Source organism: Belonocnema kinseyi, chromosome 3 (assembly GCF_010883055.1).
Source record: "Belonocnema kinseyi isolate 2016_QV_RU_SX_M_011 chromosome 3, B_treatae_v1, whole genome shotgun sequence".
In the NCBI taxonomy this organism is placed as follows: domain Eukaryota; kingdom Metazoa; phylum Arthropoda; class Insecta; order Hymenoptera; family Cynipidae; genus Belonocnema; species Belonocnema kinseyi.
This window is the reverse complement of record NC_046659.1, coordinates 154,528,883-154,553,588: the sequence shown is the minus strand read 5'-3', so window position 1 is coordinate 154,553,588 and position 24,706 is coordinate 154,528,883. Positions and strand designations below refer to the sequence as shown.

At 29.6% G+C, this 24,706-nt stretch overlaps 1 protein-coding gene across 1 annotated transcript in view; it reads right to left on the bottom strand.

Annotated features, from left to right (window-relative positions):
- The window catches only part of LOC117169141 (midnolin-B-like), a 62,595-nt gene extending 41,993 nt beyond the window's left edge, over nt 1-20,602 (bottom strand). Inside the window, exon 1 of the mRNA XM_033355339.1 lies at nt 19,825-20,602. Within this exon, the coding sequence (XP_033211230.1) occupies nt 19,825-20,162 (338 nt within the window). The 5' untranslated portion in view covers nt 20,163-20,602. The remainder of the gene's footprint in view (nt 1-19,824) is intronic.
- Between the last annotated feature and the right edge of the window lie 4,104 nt (nt 20,603-24,706).

Below are 24,706 nucleotides of genomic sequence, written 5' to 3'. Positions count from 1 at the left end.
TTTGCATTTGATGTCTAAATTATCCTTTGATGAGAAGATTTTTATGGGAAAAAAATAAATCTGCTAATGCGAGGGGAAAATTTGATTCAAATGGATGGATTTGAAAATTAGTGAAAAGTGATTTGTTACTTGCAATTATTATTATCTATTCTTTCCGAAGTCACCCAAAAATATTGACTTTATACTAGGCTGCGTCCCAGTTAAAAGCAGCACAAGGATTTTAGCACAGAATAATAAAAATTAAGTTATTTACACTTTTTTCTTTTTTTCAAAAATTAGTTTTTTTTCCAAAATCTCAAAAAATTGTATGTATAAAATTAGCATACCTCATCAACATTGAAAAAAAATTTCAATTAAAATAAAAAAAAACAACATAGATATTCAATTTTCAACCAAAGAAATAAACTTTGAACTAAAATTATGAATTTTCAACAACAAAAATTAATTTTTAGCCAAATAATTGAATTTTCATCCCGAAAGATGAATTTTATACAAAAATGGGCAAAATCTTCAAAAAAACAAAAAAAAAAATACGAATTTTCAACTGACAAAAAAAATTAAGCCAAAGATATAATAGTTAAATTTGCAGTTAAAGAAATGTATTTTCAACTAAAATGATAAATGTCAAACCAAAAAAAAGGTTTTTCTTTAACCAAGAACGAAGACATTTTCAACAAAATAGTTAGATTTTCAAACATAGTGATGAATCTTCAATTTAAAAAAATTGAAATTTCAAGGAAAAGTGTAATAGATATTTCCACCCAAAAATATTTTAATTTTCAATCCAAATCAGATGAATTAAGCCAAAAAATACGAATTTGCAACATAATCGTTGTATCCTCAACCAAAACAGAGCAAAAAAAAAGATTAGCTCTCACCAAATTAAATTAATTGTCAACAAAAAACGATACATTTTCAAGCAAAAAACGGAAGTCATACTTTTAGTTTAAAAAATTAATTTTAAACTAAAGAAAGAATTTTCAAAAAAGCAGTTAAATATTTAATCAAAGGGATTAACTTTGAACTAAAATGAATTTGCAAAGAAAAAAAGATCCATTTCAAGCTAAAATACGATAGCTAATTCTTCACTTAGAACAAAAAATGTTCAACAAAAAAATGGATTTTCAACAAATTAGTTAAATTTTCTAACAAGAAAATGAATTTTAAAAAAAGATGAGGTCTCAACTAATGAATAATGCTATTATACTTACTACGAAAGAAGATGAATTTTCAAGAAAAATAATCAATTCCAACAAAGAAAATCAATTTTCTACCAATACAGATTATTTTTTTTTACAAAATACGTGCATTTTAAAACAATTATTTGAAATACTAAAGACATTTTCAACCTAATAGTTAATTATTCTATTTTCGAATCAAGTTCAAGAAAATGCCACGATAATCATTTTTACTTCAATAACTTCTGTTTATACACGACTTCACATGGGTAACATATTCGATGAAAGGCCGGATTGTGTAATCGAATTTTGAAAACCTCACTAAACTCGGGGTTTTCTGCAATTTTCCTCTCATCTGACCAAATGTTTAGGCAAATGCGAGTACTTCGAGCAAACTCCTATGTAGCTGCATTGTAACTAAGCCTTAGTAAAAAATAACCTAATTTGTTAAAAAATAGCCAAATTCTAATCTTTTCATGAAACTTCTTTCAATAATTAATAATGAATAATTCTGATAAATTTAACAAATAACTTAGAAATGAGTCATCACAGCGACAATCTTAGTTCACGTCGTAAACAAATTCGAATAATACCCTAACTCTCAATATGTTTATGAAAATTGTTTGAATGATTAATAATTATTATAAATTTACAAAGCAACGTGGAAAATGATCATCGAAAGACATTCTTAGTTCATTCCGTAAACAAATTATGTATCTTCCTTGAAAAATAATCAAGCTATAAACATGTTGGTAAACATTTTTTAAATAATTAATAATTGTAGATTTTCAAAGCATCAGAGAAAAAAGTCATCGGAAAGATATTCTTAGTTAATTATGGTAAAAAATGAAACCTACTCGTAGAAAGAAAACCAAACTCTTATTTTTTCAATTGAAATTCTTTCAATAACTAATAGTTCTTGTTAATTTACAAAGCAACATAGAAAAGAGACATCGGGTAGAAATTCTTCGTTGAATTAAAAAAAAAATGATCCGCAGGATAAAGGCCAAAATTAAATTTTTTAATTAAAATTGTTTAAATAATTAATAGTTCTTGTAAATTTGAAAAGCAATATAGAATAGAGTGATTGGATAGACTTTCTTAGTTAACTCTTTAAACCAAATTACTTGTAAAAAAAGGGCAAACTCCTAATTTTTAAATTAAAATTGTTTAAATAATTAATAGTTCTTGTAAATTTGAAAAGCAATATAAAAAAGAGTTATCGGATTTAAATTCTTGGTTAACTCCGTGAACAAATTTACTTGTAGAAAAGAGGGCAAACTCCTATTTTTTAAATTAAAATTGTTTAAATAATTAATAGTGCTTGTAAATTTGCAAAGCAACCTACAAAAGAGTCATCGAGTAGACATTCTTAGTTGACTTCGAAAACAAATTAATTCGTAGGATAAAGGCCAAACTTTAAATTTTGTAATTAAAATTGTTTAAATAATTATTAGTTCTTTTAAATTTGCAAAGCAACATAGAAAATAGTCATCGGATAGACATTGTTATTTGACTCCATAAACAAATTTACTTGTAGAAAAAAGGGCAAACTCTTAATTTTTCAATTAAAATTGTTTAAACAATTAATAGTTCTTGTAAATTTACAAAGAAATTTAGAAAACAGTCATCGGATAGACATTGTTATTTGATTCCGTAAACAAATTTATTTGTAGAAAAAAGGGTAAACTCTTAATTTTTTAATTAAAGTTGTTTAAATATTCATTCGTAGGATAAAGGCCAAAGTTTTAACTTTTTAATTAAAATTGTTTAAATAATTAACAGTTCTTGTAAATTTGAAAAACAAAATAGAAAAGAATCATCCGAAAGAAATTCTTATTTGACTTCGCAAACAAATTTACTTGTAGAAAAAAGGTTAAAACTTTAAATTTTTTAAATAATTAATACTTCTGATAAATTTGGAAAGCAATATAGAAAAGAATCATCTGATAGACATTCTTAGTTGACTCTGCAAACAAATTTACTTGTAGAAAAAGGGTAAACTCTTAATTTTTTAATTAAAATAGTTTAAATAATTAATAGTTCTTGTAAATTTACAAAGAAATTTAGAAAACAGTCATCGGATAGACAATCTTAGTTGACTTGCAAAACCAATGTATTCGTAGGATGAAGGCCAAAGTTTTAACGTTTTAATTAAAATTATTTAAATAATCATTAGTTCTTGTAAATTTACAAAGAAATTTAGAAAACAGTCATCGGATAGACATTCTTAGTTGACTTGGAAAACCAATGTATTCGTAGGATTAAGGCCAAAGTTTTAACTTTTTAATTAAAATTGTTTAAATAATCATTAGTTCTTGTAAATTTACAAAGTAACATAGAAAAGAGTCATCGAATAGACATTGCTATTTGACTCATTAAACAAATTTACTTGTAGAAAAAAGGGCAAACTCTTAATTTTTCAATTAAAACTGTTTAAATAATTAATAGTTCTTGTAAATTTACAAAGTAACCTACGAAGAGTCATCGGATAGACACTCTTAGTTGACTCCGTAAACAAATTTACTTGTAGAAAAAAGGGTAAACTCTTAAATTTTTAAATGAAAATTGTTTAAATAATTAATAGTTCTTATAAATTTACAAAGTAACATAGAACAGAGTCATCAGGTAGAAATTCTTAGTTGACTCCGTAACTAAATTTACATGTAGAAAACAGGGTAAACTCTTAATGTTTTAATTAAAATGGTTAAAATCATTTATAGTTCTTTTGTAAAGCAACATAGAAAAGAGTGAGTTGACTCCGTGAACAAATTGACTCGTATAAAAAAGTCAAACTCTTTATTTTTAAATTAAAATCGTTTAAATTATTAATAGTTCTTGTATATTTACAACGTAACATGATTAATTAAACGTATTCTTAAACGAAGAGCCATTTATGAAAATTGTTTAAGTAATTACAATGTTTGAAGATCAAATAAATGCTAAAAGCCATAAACGAGCTCCACTTGAATTCGGCACGATCGCTGTAACTTGATCGCTAAGAATGTTTACATCCAATAATGTGAACAGATCCCTTGAACGTGCCTGTTTCACTTTTCTATCACTCTATGGGAAGCTGCGACCTGCTTTCAACTATAGGATACAGAAATGTTCAACAAAGTAGTTAAGGTTTGAGCGAAAAAAAGTTTTTCAGCTAAAATGATGAATCGTATTAATCAAATGAAGAAATTTTAAACAAAGTAGTTTCCCTTCTCAACTGAATACTTGAATTCTGAACCTCAAAATTTTAATTTTAAACCAAAATCAGACGAATACAGCCAAAAAGACGAATTTTGAACACAATAGTTGAATTCTAAACCAAAACAAGTTATTTTAAAAACCAAAAAGTTGTGATTTTGAATCAACAAAGATGCAATTTCTACCAAGAAAGATGAATCTTCAAACAAAAAGGACGAATTTTCAACGAAACCGTTAAAGTTTCAAACAAAAAGAATGACTTTTTAACAAAATAGTTGGATTTTCAACACTCAAACTTCAGTTTATCGAAAATTCCCTGACTTTCTGGAATTCATTGTCCTCTAGCAACCCTGTAATGACTTGATGGAATAATGTTTTATCTACCAGGAGATTAAATTTTTATGCTGTAAGTATTTCCATTATTACTGAAAACTTCATTGCCCTGCGAGTGAATCTTTAATTCTTTATTTGCACGATTGCTTTAAGAAAATAGATCATTTGATGCAAAGAAGAATTAAATTGATTAAGAAACAGCAATGTTATTTGCAAAGACGACTTGCCTTGGCGGTCGGTCTTGACCCGGTCCACCTTACACCCGAAATATCAATAAAAAAGGATGAAATGGAAAAATTCGGCGTCACTGAGTAAGGTGGTTGTGCGAACATCTGTGTGTGCACACTGCACATGCACTTCGGACCAGTGCTGGGGCATAAAAGTCCACCCAGGGAAAAGTGTATAAATATAACCTTTTTTCACTTAGTCAGCAATCGAAGGACAGACATCATTTACTTCGAACACTTGTGATTCTTGCATTTATGCCCGCTGTGTGTTTAACTACTATGGTGAAATTAACCTCCATTCACTTCACCTGCCTTTGGAGAGAAATTTAAGACTGTCTTGTCTGGCCGAGGAGGCTGTTTTCCAATTGCCCGATTTCCCAGCAGAGTTCGTTTTAAGCCTTAGGAAATAATCTGCAATTCATTTTCATTGACCATTATTCAAACATTGCTCAATTTTCAGAGCAGAATTTGAAACAATGAAATCGAATAACTAAAACAATCCCTTGTACTAATATACAGGGAATAAACAACCCTTAAGTTAGAATGTCCAGGTTCATCTTAGTAACAACAAGAAAAATATGTCGCTTCAAATAAAATATTTATCTATTTTAATAGGTAACAACTATTTTGCCTAGTTAGGACAAGCGCCACACAGAAAAAACTAAGAATAAAATTTGTTGCAGGAAATTTTCTAGTGCGATACAGTTTTGTTTAGCCAACTTCGTGTCTTTGAAAAAACACGCGTTTGTGGTGAGAAACCAAAGGAAAGTTTAACCGATATTTGTGTAAAGTGTATCCTATGAAGTTCATTTTTGTTGTAGAGAATCTTTCGTCGGAAACCGATGTAAAGTTTATCTTCTGTTTTTTCTGTGCAGCGTTGCAGTCCTAGTTAGAAATGTCTAGGATCATCTTAGTAACAACAAGAAAAATACACCGCTTCAACTAAAATATTTATCTATTTTGATCGGAAAAAGTAGTTTCAATAATTAGGAATAACATTGTTGGCTCAACGGAACTGAGTTCTAAATTTTAATAATTCTAAATTGCATCATGTATATTTCATATTATCCTTATGAATATCATTGTTCCGAAACTCAAAAATTATCATGACAGTAATGGAAAATATTTATTTTCCTTGGACAGATTCCTTTCACACATCAAAAGACTGGAACAACGAAAGAGGCTATGTGTTAAAAAACTCAAACATTCGTTTACACTAAATTCATTTTTGATTGTTCATGAAAGAGGCCATTGTACTTGCGATCATGAATCCACTACACTATTATTTTAAAAATTCACAAATTATGTAAACAATCGAGAATCGAACACAAAGACTCCACACAGTTACTCATAGTAGCGCCTCTTTAAGATGACAAACGTACTAAACACTCATCATTAATAACCAGAATTGCCATGTTAATGAAACTAGGTTTCGTCCTCTGGTTTCTTCTATGTTACTAGGTTTGTATACTTGAATAAACTATGCCCATAATATTTCTGCTTAATAATCCTTGTCATTCCAACTAGATTTAATTTAACTAGAGCCGAAAATGTTGACTTTGAAGAAAAAATTTTGTTTTAGTGAAGCAAGACTCTCAGTTTGAGAAATATGTTCGAAAAGTGGTCAGTTTATGGTTTTTGTCGCTGTTTAGATTTTGAGACCAAGGCGACTCACCTTGCTCGCCTTGCCCTCGTAAAATCGTAAACGTTCCTGTGGCTACAACAAACGAGCAAGATGGACAAAAAGCGTTACTTTTGGTCCTTAAGAAATTAAATTTAGGTCTATCGATAAAATAAAATGTTTCTGTGAAATTAAAATCTGCCTATCCTGTGCATATTACAGAATTAATCACCAATAACTATCTAGATACATTAATCGATTTCGTTAAACGTTTCTCAATTTTCTTTCTTCTGAATACAATTTATGCTCCACTTGGTATAGATTTAGAAGGTAAAGCTTTATACCTTTACGGTCAGGTATGAGTAACAGGGAAGTAGTTCACGTTCAGATAAATCCTAAGAAAAATCTTATCATTGCGTTTAGGATTGAAATGGAATTTATTGCTATTCATTTTAGAAATTAAGAGTCTTCATAGTCCGAAATTCTCTCAAAAAAGGTAAATTTCAAAAATAAAAGATCAAACCAATTTTCAACCAAAGGTAAAAGTAATATTTTCAGTTGAAAATCTTAATTTTGAAAAAAATAAAAAATGTTTCAAACAAATCGTTAAATTTTCAACAAAATAGATGAATTTTTAACTGAAATGATGAATCGGCAACACATAAAATAAATTTTTAAAAGAGTATTTCCACATTCAACCAACTAATATTTGAGTTTTAAGTCAAAAAAAGTTAAATTGAAAAAAAAAATTTAATAAAACACATGCAATCTTAAAGAAAAAGTTAAATTTTCAAATAAAAATATTAATATTTAAGCAAAAGTAGAATAGATTTTCGGTTCAGAAGTTAATTTAAAAAAATATAATAAATAACTTACTTTTTAACCAAAGAGAAACAAAACAATTGATTTTTTAATAAAATAGTTTAATATTTAACCAAGTAATGGAATGTCCCACCAAAATGATGAATTTTAACAAAGTATGTAACAATCAATATAAGAAAAACAGAGTGTTTTGGAATAAAATTGGAATTTTAAACAAAAAAAGACGAATTTTCTACAAAAGATTATTTTTCAACCCTATCGTGGTTGAATAATTAAAAAAAAAGTTATTTTCAATCAAACCAATGCATTTTCAACCAACAAAAGTTGCCCAAACAAAAGAGACGAATTTCCATTATTATTATTTTCCATTATATATAATTATTAAACTTCAAACAAACATGAAGTTGAATTTTTTTAGAAGACAATTTCATTTTCAACCAAAAAAATTTACCCTTTTCACCAAAAAACATGACTTCTTAACAAAACTTTAACCAAAAATATAATAGCAGACTTTTTCACCAAAAACAATTAAATTTCAACCAAAAATAGTTGGACTTCCTTATCCTGTTCTATTAATTCCATTCGCATTTAAGGGGGAACTAAGAAAACGGGGCAAGTCTCTTGAAAACAGTGAAAAAAAGGATTTTTTTAAAAAAAGGGATATTTTGTAAACTTTTAATTTTTTAAAGGGGGAGAGTTTGGGAATAAGTACAGCACTGTTTTGCAGCATCTTGCTGACGACGAATAAGTCTACTATGGAGAAGCCGACTCTCCCGGTATTTCGAGCCCGGTTACGAGACAGAATACTTATTCGGGCTCTCTAGGTACAGCTATACATAAGCTCAATTGTACAAATGTACAATCATGTACCCACACACGTTGGCCTTGTATCTCGTATCCTCCTGTCTGTATACGAGCCGATCGAAATCGGACTTCTGTCATCAAGGAAAAAAAGTATTTTAAAAAGGCCACTCCAACGAGGAAAACTTTTCAGACGTAAGGATTAAATCTAAAATAATTACAACAATCTTCAAACGCCCTAGCCATGAAAAAATATTTCCTTTAAGTCAGAATTTCAAAAGAAATATTTCATATTTAGCGTGATCTATGCCGCGTTATGACTTTGTGAAGCTCTTAGCCGGAAGTGATTGCTAGAGTGATGGATCAGCGACGTATGTCGAAGCGATGCTGCAGATCCTATCATATTTAAGTTCCAAAAATTAAGAAAAAAATTGATTTTTTACATTGCGTTTCAAAAATATCCAAAGATTATTCAAGGAGCAAATTTTGCACACAAAAAAACCCAGTAATGTTACTTTTCATTAACCTTTTCCACTAAAGTAATATATAACCCTCTTTAGATTCAACAATTATAATTTTACGTGCTTTGCACATAATTTTTTACTCTTTTTTTTTGTATGCTCAACAACCCCGGATGATTACAATTTTTTATTACACATTTTGGTTTATTTTAAAACTCATTCAAAATCTAAGCTTCAACACTTATTAACGTGGTTAATAAACATAATAAATGAAAATGTTAAAAATAATGGATCGTTTGAGTTCAGCGGAAAAACTAGTAGGTCGGCATTCGAATATATAACACAAATCAAGAATTTTAAAGATGGGAAAAAAGGGACAAAGGTGCAGTGATTAGGTAAGGGAAAATTCTGGGAGAGGTGGTAAGTAATAATGAGAGAAGAAGTGAGGGCAATTAGGGTATAAGAAGCGTGGGGAAATTCGGGTAAAGGGAGCGAAAGGAAATTAGGAGAGGGTTAGCAGGGAAAGTGAGGGGAAGAAAAGTAGTGTCAGTGAGATTAATCAATCAGCGAGATTAATTTTCAACTGAAATGATTTATTTAAAACTGGAATGGTTCAATTTTCATTTTTAAGAAATTAATTTTATACAACAAAATACAGAGTTTCAACCAAAGATGATAATTTTAAACAAAAACTAGTTTATTTCAACCAAAAAGGCGAATTATCAAAGAAAATAGTTTAATCCTTAACCGAACAGTGGAATTTTTAACAAAAAATGTGAAATTTTTACCAAAAGTGATGGATTTTTAAACCAAAAGACCAATTTTCAAAAAAAATTCAAAATTCTTTCACTCTTTTCCCTGACCAATTTTACAGCGGTTCTCAGTAGTTCAATTTTAGGTAAAAAATGGGGTATTACGAAACTGACTGTGATCCCTGAACAAATAATTTCAAAAAGCTACCTTTTCTGTTTTTGTTTTCTTAGTTTGCTAAAATATAAAACCAAGCCATATAAATATCAACTCTAAATTAATTATACTCAATTATAGGGTCCAAATAGACAATTTTTAAAATTTTCGATATCTAATTTTTTTTTGAACAACACTAACATACTATTCTTGTTGATTTCTCGCAATTTGAAACGTCCTAATTTGTATTTGAAAACCTGCATCAATTTTATATAAAATAATTTATTCCCCTATTTTCGTGAAAAATCTCTTTATTCCCTACGTTTTTAGAGCATTTTGATTTTTAAAGCCTCTATACATATTCTGATTTTTAAAGCCTCAAACGTTCTAGCCATGAAAAAATATTTCCTCTAAGTTAGAATATCAAACGAAATATTTTATATTTAGTGTGATCTATGCCGCGTTATGACTTTGTGAAGCTCTTAGCCGGAAGTGATTGCTAGAGTGATGGATCAGCGACGTATGTCGAAGCGATGCTGCAGATCCTATCATATTTAAGTTCCAAAAATTAAGAAAAAAATTGATTTTTTACATTGCGTTTCAAAAATATCCAAAGATTATTCAAGGAGCAAATTTTGCACACAAAAAAACGCAGTAATGTTATTTTTCATTAACCTTTTCTACTAAAGTAATATATAACCCTCTTTAGACTCATCAATTATAATTTTACGTGCTTTTCACATAATTTTTTACTCTTTTTTTTTTGTATGCTCAACAACCCCGGATGATTACAATTTTTTATTACATTTTTTTCGTTTAATTTAAAATTCATTTAAAATTTAAGCTTGAACGTTTATTAACGTGGTTAATGAGCATAATAAACGAAAATGTTAAAATTAATGGATCGTTTGAGTTCAGCGGAAAAACTAGTGGGTCGGCATCCGAATATATAACACAAATCAAGAATTTTAAATTTTAAAGTAAGTGAAAATGAGAGAAGAAGTGAGGGCAATTAGGGTATAAGAAGCGTGGGGAAATTCGGGTAAAGGAAGCGAAAGGAAATTAGGAGAGGGTTAGCAGGGAAAGTGAGGGGAAGGAAAGTAGTATCAGTAAGGGGAAATTAGAGGAGAGGAAGTAGGGGAAATAAGGGGAGGTGCAGTAGAAGAATTAAGGGGGAGGTGCAGTAGAGGAAGTGAGTGGAAATTAGGGAGGGAAAGTAGGGGAAACGAATGAAAGTGAAGTTAGTGGAGGGGGGCAAGTAGAATAGTGCGGGTGAATAATTGACGGGAATGTCTTAAATTCCTGTTCATAGTTCTTAAAAAATGAGTCGAAACTTTGTCAAAAAGAGGGAAAAAAGGTTCTTATTGAAATTTTGAGATATGAAGCATTCGAAATTAAACAACACTCTTTATAGAAGATAGATTCTAGCATGTTGCTCCCAGAATAGAATAAAGCCAAATGACAAAAAGAAAAACTTTCCAAATGGTCTAAATTGTTGGGTGGACGACTGGAATTAGACATAGAGCACCTGAGTGGAAAAAAAATGAATGCTTGGAGCTAAAGAGACTGGGGATAGCGATAGAGTGATTTTTATGATAGTCACGAGACATTCGTTGGCAGCCAGAGTCTGCAAACGGGACCTGGACCGCACAAATTACGAGGAATGAACCTATACTATATATTTCTTTCTCTTTCTGCATTATTACTAACCGCCGTATAGTAATCAAAAACGTTTCTACGCTTCTGACGGCAATCCAACACACATGTTCACCGCTGAGTCCGGCCTACCTACCTGCGCCTGAGACTGGCCCGGCAGGCACAAAGAAACGAGGCAGAGCCAAGCCAAGCCTGGGGGCCAGGGACCTTCCCGAGAATTACGAGTCACACTATCGAGGCTCCCAGCATGAAAAGAAAAAAAATTCTCCGAGGAAGAAGAGAGGGGGATCGATCGGAAATGCCTGATCGCATCAAATTCGGCTCCACATCTATAGAGACTCTCCCATTTTAATGCAGAGATAGACTTTTCGAAATAGAAAATTCTGAGAGTGGACACAAAATTTCCTTTTTTTAAAGACCAATTTTACACTCTCCCAAAACGTTAATATTCATAGAGAAGGGCATTCGTAAAATGTTTGATATAGAATCTTCTTGAATCAAAATAGTTTAATTTGCAACAAATAAAAAAGATTAAGTTTCACCAAAAACAGTTGCATTTTCAATCAAATAATATAATTCTTTAGAAGACAGTTGAATTTGCAACAAAATAAATAAATGTTTAATCCCAAGTAGTTTAATTTTCAATTTAAAAAAGATACATTTTCAATAAAAAATCGAATGATGATTCTTCAACTAAAATCATGAATTTTCAATTGAGATAGTTAAATTTTTAACGCTAAAATATAAATTTGCAACTAAAAGTTAATTTTATGATAAAAAAAAGTTGAATTTTGAAGACAAAAAGATAAATTTTCAACAAAAAACAAGTTGCACTTAGAACAAAATAATTGCATTTTTTAAAAGAAACTTGAATTTTCAAACAACATAGTTCAATTTCCAAAGAAAGAGTCGCAAATTTTACCATAAAGGTGATTTTTTAACCAAATACATGGATTTTTCAACCACAAATGGAAGTTATATTTTCAGTTACAAAAATAAATTTCCAACCAAAAAGAAAAAAAAGTAATTAAACTTTCAATCAACGAGATTAATTTTCAACTGAAATGATCCATCTTAAACTGGAATGGTTGAATTTTCAGTTTTAAGAAATTAATTTTATACAAAAAAATACAGAATTTCAACCAAAAAGATGATAATTTTAAATAAAAACTAGTTTATTTGAACCAAAAAAGGCGAATTATCAAAGAAAATAGTTGAATCCTTAACCGAAAAGTGGAATTTTTAACAAAAAATGTGAAATTTATACCAAAAATGATTGATTTTTAAACAAAAAGATCAATTTGTTCAAAAAAAAATTCAAAATTCTTTCACTCTTTTCCCTGAACAATTTTACAGCGGTTCTCAGTAGTTCAATTTTAGGTAGAAAAGGGGTATTAGGAAACGGACTGATCCCTGAACAAATAATTTCAAAAAGCTACTTTTTCCGTTTTTTGTTTCCTTAGCTTGCTAAAATATAAAATCAAGCCATATAAATATCAACTCCAAATTAATTATACTCAATTATAGGTTCCAAATAGAACATTTTAAAAATTTTCGATATCTGATTTTTTTATTTTTGAACAACACTAACATACTATTCTTGTTGATTTCTCGGAATTTGAAACATCCTAATTTATATTTGAAAACCTGCATCAATTTTATATAAAATAATTTATTCCCCTATTTTCGTGAAAAATCTTTTTATTCCCTACGTTTTTAGAGCATTTTGATTTTTAAAGCCTCTATACAGGTATTTTTGATTTGAAACTACAAAATTGATTTATTGTTTTGTTTACTAATATCTTGAAGCCCTGTGTATGAGTCTTAAGAAAAGAAATGCTGTAAAAAGGAAAATACTGGATCAAAATTCTAGATTTGATGTGTTAATAATTTTTCAAATTTAAGAGGAAAAGATGAAAATAAGGGGATTAGACAAAAAAAATGACGGACTGTGACCCCTGAAATTGAACAATCTTTATAAAACTGATGTGAAATTTCTTGTAAAGCGAGTATCTAAGCCGGATTTTAAAAAGGGGTTTCCTTCCAGGTGGATCCATTGAAGAAAGAAGCACCCGGATTCCTTTTCGAAGAGAAGAAAAAAGGGAGAGTAGTCCCAGGAGTGTACGGGAATAACCCACAGCATCCACAAGCATCCACTCATTGCAGACGATTGTCGCTGTTCCACTTTTGCTAATACTAACACGATTTTCTGAGAAATTCTGCCATTCTGCCTACTCCATTTCCACCTACTCCTGCGGCATGTTGCTCACCACCTCCACCTTCTCCGTCGCACTTCCTCGCTAAAAAAACGATGGAGGATTCGCTCACGATGCGACGACGGTCCTCCACGTGCCGCCCACAAATACACGCATCCCACGTCGAAAGTCGAAAATGCACCGCGATTCCAACCCACGTTGCTTTTCGAACGAAGGACAAAAGCTTCGCTGATAAAGTTCACGTCCGGGAGGAAGTTACGCACGTGCATGTGAAACGACTTGTGGGAGCGTCTCAGGGACGCACTCAATTTTCGAATCGAAAATAGCTTTACAACGCGTACACTCTGCAGTTCAAAATTCTCTTTAAACAGTAGAAATAGCCTGATTTTTCAGCAGAATCGGGGATTTAATTCTTTTAAATCAAATTAATATGAGTACCATTTTTAAAAATAATGAATTATCAATAAACAGTTGAATTTTCAACTCTCTTCAAATGAACCGTCAAATGGTTCACCCAATCAATAAAAATTTGACTGGTGTCGTTTAAGAGAGAACTTACAAAAATGAGTTTTTGAAAAAAAGATTAAATTAAAAAAACATACAAAATGTAAATACGGGGAGAGGGGGGTACAAGATCAATATCATTTCTTACGTAAGATATTTCACGCTCGTAAATCACTAAAAAAAAAACAAGAGTTAAACAATTTGATCGAAAATTTACGTAATTTGTTGAAAAACATCTTTTTTCAAAGAAATTTAATCTTTTTGGTTAAAAATGCAACGTGTTGGTTGAAAACTAATCTGTTTTAGTTAAGGATTGAACCGTATTCTTTGAAAATGCGTCTTTTTTATTGAACTCAACTGTTATAAATTTAAAAATTTAATCCTTTTTGGTTGAAATATCAGCTATTACATTTTTCGTTGAAAATGCTTCTTTTTATTAGAAAATATATCTTTTTTAGTCGAAACTTCAACCATTTGGTAGGAAATTGGTGTATTTAGTTAAAAATTCATTTAAAAAAATGAATTTTTTTTAATGCACCTGTTTGGCTGAAAATTAAACTGCTTCAGTTTTAAAATAGAAACATTTTTAGTCGAAATATTAACTATTACAATCGATTTGTAGAAAACACATCTTGTTGGTTTGAAAATTCAAATAATTATTTAGTAGGAAATTCAAGTCTTCTAGAAAAATTTTGTTCACTGTGGAAAGTTATTTTTTGTAATAAAAATTTAACTACTGAATTTTTAGTTAAAAATGAATCTTCTTTAGTTTCAAAAAACATCTTTCTAGTTGAAAATTCGTTTTTCTTACGGACGTTAACAAAGGAAGTTACGAAAAACATAATAAGCACAAGAGAAAAATTGTCAACAAAATAGTGCAATTTTTAACGAAAGAGTTGAAAAAAATTATCAGCCAAACAGTTGAAATTAAAGCTAAATAATTGAACTTTTAATCAAAGGAAACGAATTTCGAACAAAATAGTCTGATTTTTAACTAAATAGTTGAATTTTCCACTGAATTTTTTTAAAAACAAATCGTTGGATTTTCATCATGAAGAAAATTTTTCAATGAAAAATAAATAAAAAACAAAATTTCTCAATGAAAAAATCTAATATTTGATATTTTAACAACAGTAAAGACAAGTTTTTAATAAAATAATTCAATATTTCAATCGCAAAGGATGAATGTTCTGTCCAAAAATCGTTGCATTTTCAAGACAAAAAGAATGAACTTTCAACCAAAAATAGTTAGATTTTTGGAATGGGTCCTATGAATACATTTCACATTCAATTTAAAAAAGCGAAAAGGGGGAATTTTCTTGAAAAGAGGGTGAAAAAATGGATTCTAAAAACTTTTTTTGTTCAATATCACTCCATTCAAAATTTTTAACTAAAAACATATCTCTATTGATTGATAAATTGATTTTTCGCCCCTAAAAATAAATCATTTTAATGAACACAAATAATTACTCAATAATAGGTAAAACTCGAGAGTCTAAAGTCTAAACAGAGAAAATAAATAACAGAGAAGTCTCTTCAGTCTTGAGGATGAAGTGAATTTTTTTCTTACGAATAAACGTTTCTCAAGCAATTAAAGCGAGCACAATCACAGCCGGCGGTAGACACCTTACGTAACCAACTTTTTTTCTCCTATTACATGCGATAACATTTATAAGAGAAGCGAGAGTGCTTTAGCGGATTCCCAGGGCGAAAAATGCGTTTTATTTCAAAAACAATATTTTGAACACAAAAATGCTATTTTTAAGAAACAAAAACTTTGCCCGGCCTCAGAAATGGTTTAACACGCATAAAGCGTTCGAAAAGGTTTAAAAACAATATTTTCCTGAAAATACCATCTTTTTTTATTCTTTAAAATATTTTCTAAAAGTTTCTGCTAATACAAAAAAGGCATCCAGTCAGTTTTATGCAGGCTAATACAGTTCTACCGAAAGAGATGAATTCTTAAGTCAAAACGAGAAAAACATTGTATGAAAAATGTTTTTTGAAGCTAAAAAGACGAGCTTTTTACAATACAGTCCAATTTCCTATGAAATAATTGAATTTGCAACAAAAAGATGGATTTACAATCATGAAGATTAATTTTCTACTAAAAAATAGAGTAGTTAAATTTTCATTTCCAAGAATTAATTTTCAATAAAAAAAATCGACAAAATAGTTGAGTCTTTAACAAAAAAATTTATTTTTGAGAAAGTAATTAAGAACAAAAATGTCATCCAAAATGTGGAATTTTCATACAAAACAGTTGAACTTTCTACAAAACAGTTGGATTTTCAACGAAAAAGTTGTTGATCGACAACAATAAAAAATATTAATTTTCAGTAAAAACGTTAATTTTTGAACCAAATAGTTTAAATGTCTACGAAAATAGTTGAATTTTCTACTTAAATAATGCAAATCATTAAATTTATAAGTGAATAATTAACATTAGTAAACAGAAAATAATTGCAGACTTTTAAATCTGAAAAGATCAATTATCAACCAAGAACTTTTCTACAAAAAAAGATAACTTTTTTTTTACAAAATAATTAAACTTTCAACAGAATAGTTGCATATTTAACAAAATAATTGAATTTTCATACAGAAAAGATAAAACTTCAGCCAAAAACAATTGCCCCTAAATTTATAAATGAGACAAAATAAATTTTTCGAGGTAAACATTTTTATTTAAATAATTAAATACAATATATTAATTACTTTAAATACTTTGGATAACTTTTAATTTTTTTAGGCAATTACATGTTTTCGTTTCTTTACAAATATGAGTTGTGGCAACGATAAAAAAATCAGGACATGCCCTGATAAATCAGACCGCCTGGTCGGTCACCCTACTTCAAGAGTAGAACCGGCCAGGTTTGAAAATTGAAATGAATTCGGTTCATGGAAAAAGCAGAAAATAATGAATAAATAAATAAATAAAAAGTGAGATTTAAGGAAAAGATACAATTCTTATTCCATCCTGATGATCAAGGTCTCATTTTATTCTTTGCAGGAGCATCTACAATTCCATTGTTTATAACAATAAATAAATGATTTCTAAATCAATTTTTGAAATAAAACCCACTTAAATAGAATGGTAGAGACAATTTAAAGAATAAAATGTGGCATTGATCTTCAGGATTAAATAAGAATGATAACATTAACCGAAGTTTGGTGGGACTGATGTAATTGGAAGTACAATTTAAACAGTGAATAATACCAACAATAAAACTCTAAATAACTTCTCTTAAAAAACAATTTTAGGCTCAATTATCTATATTTTTGTGTGCAAAATAATCTTAGAAGCCTCCGTAAAGATGTGTCGAAATTAATAATAGATCAATATTTGTCGATTTTATCAATCATTTTAACGTTTGGCGACTTTTGAGATTAATTTTACGCAGTGTAAATCCTTAATTGAGTCGAATCTTGAAAGATTATCTTTGTTTTGAAGTAAATTGGAGTAGGCGCCATTTTTAAAGGGAATTTCTGGAAGACAAAGATACCCAGTTGCCACGTATATGTCGACGAACCAGGAATAATTCTGTCGTGCTTACACGAGTATGGTATCGATATCACAGGTAGTCGTGCCCCCCACACAGCGGCGTAACCACTGGCTAACGGGCCTTTTGTAACAATCTTTCTCAGAACTTATCAGTTTTTGATTTGTCGAGATTCCTAACTTCTATTCTCGGTAAAATGCGAATCAAATCACGCATTGCGGAAATATTTTAAGAAGTTAGGTAAACGAGAAGCAACTTACTTCAAGGAATCGAAACATTCCAAATTTGGGTCATTCAAATTACAAGTGTAAGATTTTGAGGAAAACGTTCTCTATCTAAAAGAAATTTAAATTTCAAATTTCACTAGATTTAAAAGCTATTGTATTTTAAGACTAGAATATTTTACGCAAATTTTATTTTCAGTGCAGTTGCACCAAGGTTCATATTTTTTCAGTCTATTTTGAAATGACTGAATTGCAAAATTTACAAGTAAATTAAATTTCTATTCAATATTTGTTAAACTCCAGTGCGTTCTCAAATATTGGCAGAGTTGAGACTGCAATATTTCAGTTGAAAATACGTTTCATTATGTTTGTTTTAAACTCGTAATTTTTCAATTTACTCTAGACTTTATAAAAATTAAAAACCTGCTTCGAATCGCTATTTCCTGTTTGAGACTGCTAAATGTAAATATAAAAGATAAAAACATGGAACTTCAGCTAGCAGAAAATAATTGTAGAAAAAGAAAACGCGATTTTTTTTCATTCAGGGAAATTTTATTCAAGTCGAAATACTATACTTTTAACAAAATAATTGAATTTTCAACCAAATAGTTGAATATTCCACAAAACAAATAATAATTTTAGAACACACAGTTTAATTAAGAGCCACTCAGTTACATTTTTCACAAAAAATTATGCAATTTCTAACAAAACAGATGAATTTGCAACCAAAAAGATTAATTTTCTACTAAAAAAGACGAACTATCCACAAAATACTAACATTTTTAACGAACAGTTGAATTTTTAACCAAGAACATTAATTTTTTACCAAAAAGAACAAATTTTCAATAAAATACATAAATTTTTAAACAGATAGTTAAATTTTTAACCTACAAAGATAAATTTAAAGATAATTAACTATAAGCTAACAAAATAATTGAACTTTCAATTACAAAGAACGATTTTTTAACGGAATAGTTGAATTGAAATTTAAGATATTTAAATGAGATTAAAATCAAATTAAAAACCTTTTTTTTCCAAATAAAAGGCAGATTTTTTTCTTTTTTATGGTTTAGTTTTAAACTAAAAAGAAGACATTTTCAACAAAATAGTTCGACCTTCAACCAAGAAAGATTACTTTTTACCAAAATTTTGCAATCAAACAATGAGTTGGATTTTCTTGCTGAGTATTATTAATTCAGTTCAAATAAAAAAATCGAGAAAAAGGGGGATGTTTCTTGAAAAGAGAGAAAAAGAGGAATTCTTAAAAAAAAGGAGAGAATTACATGTTTAAAATAACCAAAAAATCTTTCCGACGAAAAATGAAAATTTTGATGTTTCATACCGTTCTCACAATAAACATTATTTTCTTTGTAAAAAATTCCATTATCAACAATCAAATCATGATATTTCTTTCCAAGAATAGTCATTTTGTTATCAGTATAATTAATATTTTGAATGTAGATTTGAAACTACACTTATCAATGCTTCTGAAATCAAAAAAAAATTTCGAGCGCCTAAAACATTTTAAATTTCAAAGACATTAAGTTTGAAATTATATAGAATAAATATTGCAAATATTGCCGTTGGTTGATCAAATTGGATTGTTCAATTTTTAAGTATTACAAATATTTCAACTAAAGTGTCACATTTTTTTGAACAGAATAATTTTGCAAATGCAAACCGAACAATGGTTCGTAAATGTTCTGAGAAAAGAGGAAAGACTCTGATCCGCAGAATTCTTTGTTTGCAAAAATAAGAGTTCCAAAGTTCAGAAACTCTAATCTTTCTTCGCCAGGTTCACATCTAAGTCCTAAACTTTTTTATTTATTCGAAAACGTTCAGCCCAACAGTCAATGACCAATTTTGGGGCTAGCTATAAAAAGAAAAACCATTTCCCTTCCCCGAATCCCCATCCTGGATCGACAGTTAGACTCATTTACTAAAGTTCTCCACCTCCTGTATCAGCACATCCACCACCTCCGTCACCAGGCGTAAAGTTCGGCCGCCCGCACCCAGGCGACACACACCACCTCTACCTCTACTGCTGATTGCTCTCTCTTTTCGCAAACACACGCACCCTCCTTGCCCCGGGTCAAGCTCTCGGGCGCACCCGAGTTGTGAGCCATCAACTTCACTCCCTGCTAGTAGTGCTAGTTGCTACAGACAAAGACACTCACCTCTCCCGGTGTAGTAAACAAATCCGCTCCTTGGCGACCTTGAGCCTCTTGGAGATGATTTTCTTCAAATTTTCGATCGTCTCATTTCGATCCACTGTCAGGTCGAACTGTCCCCCCGTAGTTGGGGTAATGCTAATCGTGATTTCAGGTTCCGTCACCGAAGGAACGGCGCAGCCACACCCCGGTGACGATGGGGTCGGCGACGCGGATCCGTGACGGAAATCCGAATTGGCCATTGCCAATTCGTCACCAGCGCCGCCGCCACCACCACTCCGCCCGGGATTGTCGTCACTACCCATAGCCGTCACGTCCGACGGCGGCTCCGAGCTACCGTTCATAACGTCTTTCCAGGAACCTTGAGAAATCCTCTCCTTTACTCTCCTGGAGTCCAAAACTCGTCACCTTGCACTCAAAGAACACGAGACGCACCTGCACCTGTTTGCCTCTGCCAGAGCGACTAGGGCACGACGCGATGGGAAAGGGCGACTTTGAGAACAAAAAAAAACGGTTTCAGGATCGGAGAAATTTTATTCCAGTGGAGAAACCGACTTGGAATTGATATCCTGGAGATGAGCACTTTTTAACTTTTTCACTCTTGGAGTTCAAGTTTTTTTGAGGCAGTTCCTCGTCGCGACGCGGCCGTGCCCCGCAACGCAAACTCAAAGACTCCACCAGACTCTAACGAGCCGTGCTGCAGCCAATTCCTAGGCTGTCCCAGTCCCAGACCCCACCGAGTGAACGGAACAAGGCAAAATTGAACACGAAGATGACCGAGGAAACCTTCTGTTGGATACACAGCTGCAAAAGGTGACAGATATTTGAGAGGGGATGGCAGGGTTCGAGTAGCGAATCAATGAGCATGATAAGGTGGGGGACCAATGAGAGTGCTGGACATGAATGAAGAGGCGTATAAAATTGAGTGGAAGAACTGTTTGGATTCGCAGCAGTGCGTACCAATCAGAATTCACGATTTAAATTTAAAAATTTGGAATGCTGTCAAAACTGAAGGAATCTGAATATTTACCTCCAAAATAAGAGATTAAATTATATTTAATAAGATTAATGTAGGTACTAGGATTACAGATCGAAATATATAGCATTTTCTACAAAATAGGTAACTTCTTAACGCAAAAAGACGAATTTTCAACAAAAGAGTTGTATTTTCGAGATAAAAAAGATTAATTTTCAACTGAACAGGTTTTTTTGCAAGATAGATGAATTTTCAATAAAAAATATGTAATATGAAAAATGTTTAACAACAAAATAGTTCAATCTTCAAACAATAAAATTAATTTTTGACAAAATAGTTGAACTTTCAACCAAGCAGTTAAATTTTCAACTACAAGCGATAAATTTTTAATCAAAAATGAAATGGTTAAATTTTCGGTTTAGCCCACGTGAGCGTAACCTCAAAAACAATTTCCACTTTTTTTAAATCGAACTAATGTTTATAGGAAACGCAATATCGAATTGAAAATTTGGGAAATAAAATCAGAAGCACTAAGAAACGTTCGTCTAGTCCTAAAATTTTAAAATTATAAAAAAAACAACAAAAATTATGAGCAAAATTTTTTTCAATCGTAAAATTTTAGGAGCAGACAAACGTTTATTAATGCTTCTTATTTAATTTCCCAATTTTTCAACTCGATATCGCTTTTCATGTGAACGTAAGTTGAGTTTTTGAAAAAAATGCAAAAAACTTTTTATTAGGTTACGCCCTCAAAAAAAAAAGAATTTCCAATAAAATAGTTCAACCTTCAACCAATGAAATGAATGATTAACAAAGTAATTAAATTTTCAACCAAATGTTGAAATTTCAAGAAAATATTGAATAATTAATTTATTAATTAAAAAAATTGATTTGCAACCAAAAATCAAAAACAAGTTTTTAACAAAATAGTTTAATTTTCAACTAATAAAGTGAATTTTTTTTACAAAATATTTGATCTTTTAACCAACCAGTTGAATTTGCAACTAAAAGAGATACATTTTCATTAAATAATGGAATGGTTAAATTTTAAGTTAGGAAAATTAATTTTCAAATAAATCTTTTTTTTAACAAAACAGACTTTTTAACAAAATAGTTGAATTTTTTAATTTCAACAAAATAATTATTTTTTCAATCAAGCTGTAGAATTTTTAACCAAAAACAGATAAAGTCTTAACTAAAAAAGTATAATTAATGAACTTTTCAATAAAAAAGAATTAACTTTCTAAAAAAAATAGTTTGATTTTTTTATTGAATTCTATTAATTTAATTCGAATTTAGAGCCAAAAAAACATTCAACTAAGCCGTTGAATTTTCAAGTGAAAATATTAATTTCTAAACAAAAATGAAATAGTGAAATTTTCAGTTAAGAAAATTAATTTTTAACATAAAAGAAAAGAATTTACAACAAAATAGTAAATTCCTCAACCACTAAAATTTATTTTACCATAATAATTGAACTTTCAACCAAGTAGTTGAATTTTCAAATAAAAGTGATAAATTTTCATGAACAAATGGAATGGTTAAATTTTTATTCAAGAAAAGTTATTTTCAACATAAAAAAATATTTAAAAAAAAAACAGTTCAATCTTCAACCTATTAATTTTTTACAAATTAGTTCGAATTTTAACCAAGTAGTTGAATTTTTATCTGAAAGAGATACATTTCTGACCAAAGAAAAAAGAATTTTCAACATAAAGTTAAATCTCCAAACAATAAAATTAAATTATAACAACGTAGGAAACGTAGCAAAAACAGAGGCGATTTTTATTTTTTAAAAAAAGTTGAATTTCCATACTTAAAAAACGAATTAAAAAACAAGAAATTTTAACAAAATAGTTTAATTACCAACTGAAAAGGATCAATTTTTAATATGAAACTAAATAGTTAAATTTTCAAAAAAGAAAAATAATTTTTTTTTAATTCAAGAAAGTAGCTGCATTTTTGACCGAAAAGAAAAGAAGTTTCTATAAAAAGAAGATGAACTTTAAAACCAAAATAATAAATTTTCAAACCAAATAATTGATTTTCCAACAAAGAATGATTTTAGTTTAATTTTCAAACACAACATGAAATTTTATCAAAAAAGTTAATTTTCAACAACATAATTGAAGCTTCTATAAAATTGTTTAATTTTCAAGGATAATGTCACAACTTGTCTTCAAAATAGTTGCACTTTTAACTGTAAATTGTCCATTTTTAATCAAAAATGGAATAGAAAATTTTCAGTAAAAGATGTTCAATCCTACACCAAAACAGATTAATTTTCCATTACTACTTTCCATTTTCAAGTACTTAAGTTTCAACCAGTGGGGGGGGGGGGGGGGGGGGGGGGGGGGGGTTTGAATTGAAAAAAGACAAGAGGAAAGACTACGATCTCTGGAAATCATTAGAAAAAAAAGAGTTCAGAATTTTAGGAACTATTATCTCCATTCGCCAGGTTCACATTCGAAAAAAAATTGAAAAAAAAATGAAAAAGATTCAAAAATGGAAAAAAAGCGAAAAAGTAGCTTATTGGGATTCTAAAAAAGTATAATTAATCTGGATTAGATCATTAAATATTCCTGAAGTGTAAAAAAATTAAAAACCAAGGAAATATAAGAACTACATACAAGTAATTTTTTAACTCTAATCTTCATTTACCAGGTTCACATTGGGAAAAAAATGGAAAAAAAATGAAAAAGATTCAAAAATGAAGAAAAAGCGAAAAAGTAGCTTATTGGGATTCTAAAAAAGTATAATTAATCTGGATTAGATCATTAAATATTCCTGAAGTGTAAAAAAATTAAAACCAAAGGAAATATAAGAACTACATACAAGTAATTTTTTAACTCTAATCTTCATTTACCAGGTTCACATTGGAAAAAAATGGGGAACAAAATGAAAAAGATTCAAAAATGGAAAAAAAGCGAAAAAGTAGCTTATTAGGATTCTAAAAAAGTATAATTAATCTGGATTAGATCATTAAATATTCCTGAAGTGTAAAAAAATTAAAACCCTAGGAAATATAAGAACTACATACAAGTAAGTTTTTAACTCTAATCTTCATTTACCAGGTTCACATTGGGAAAAAAATGGAAAAAAAGCGAAAAAGTAGCTTATTGGGATTCTAAAAAAGTATAATTAATCTGGATTAGATCATTAAATATTCTTGAAGTTTAAAAAAATTAAAACCCAAGGAAATATAAGAACTACATACAAGTAATTTTTTAACTCTAATCTTCATTTACCAGGTTCACATTGGAAAAAAGATGGGGAAAAAAATGAAAAAGATTCAAAAATGGAAAAAAAAGCGAAAAAGTAGCTTATTGGGATTCTAAAAAAGTATAATTAATCTGGATTAGATCATTAAATATTCCTGAAGTTTAAAAAAATTAAAACCCAAGGAAATATAAGAACTACATACAAGTAATTTTTTAACTCTAATCTTCATTTACCAGGTTCACATTGGAAAAAAAATGGAAAAAAAAATGAAAAAGATTTATAAATGGAAAAAAAGCGAAAAAGTAGCTTATTGGGATTCTAAAAAGTATAATTAATCTGGATTAGATCATTAGATATTCCTGAAGTGTAAAAAAATTAAAACCCAAGGAAATATAAGAACTACATACAAGTAATTTTTTAACTCTAATCTTCATTTACCAGGTTCACATTGGAAAAAAATGGAAAAAAAAATGAAAACAATTCAAGAATTGAAAGAAAGCGTAAAAACAGCTTATTGGGGCCCTAAAAAGTATAATTAATCCGTACTAGATCATTAAATACTCCTGAAGTTTAAAAAAATTAAAACCCAAGGAAATATAAGAACTACATACAAGTAATTTTTTAACTCTAATCTTCATTTACCAGGTTCACATTGGAAAAAAATGGGGAACAAAATGAAAAAGATTCAAA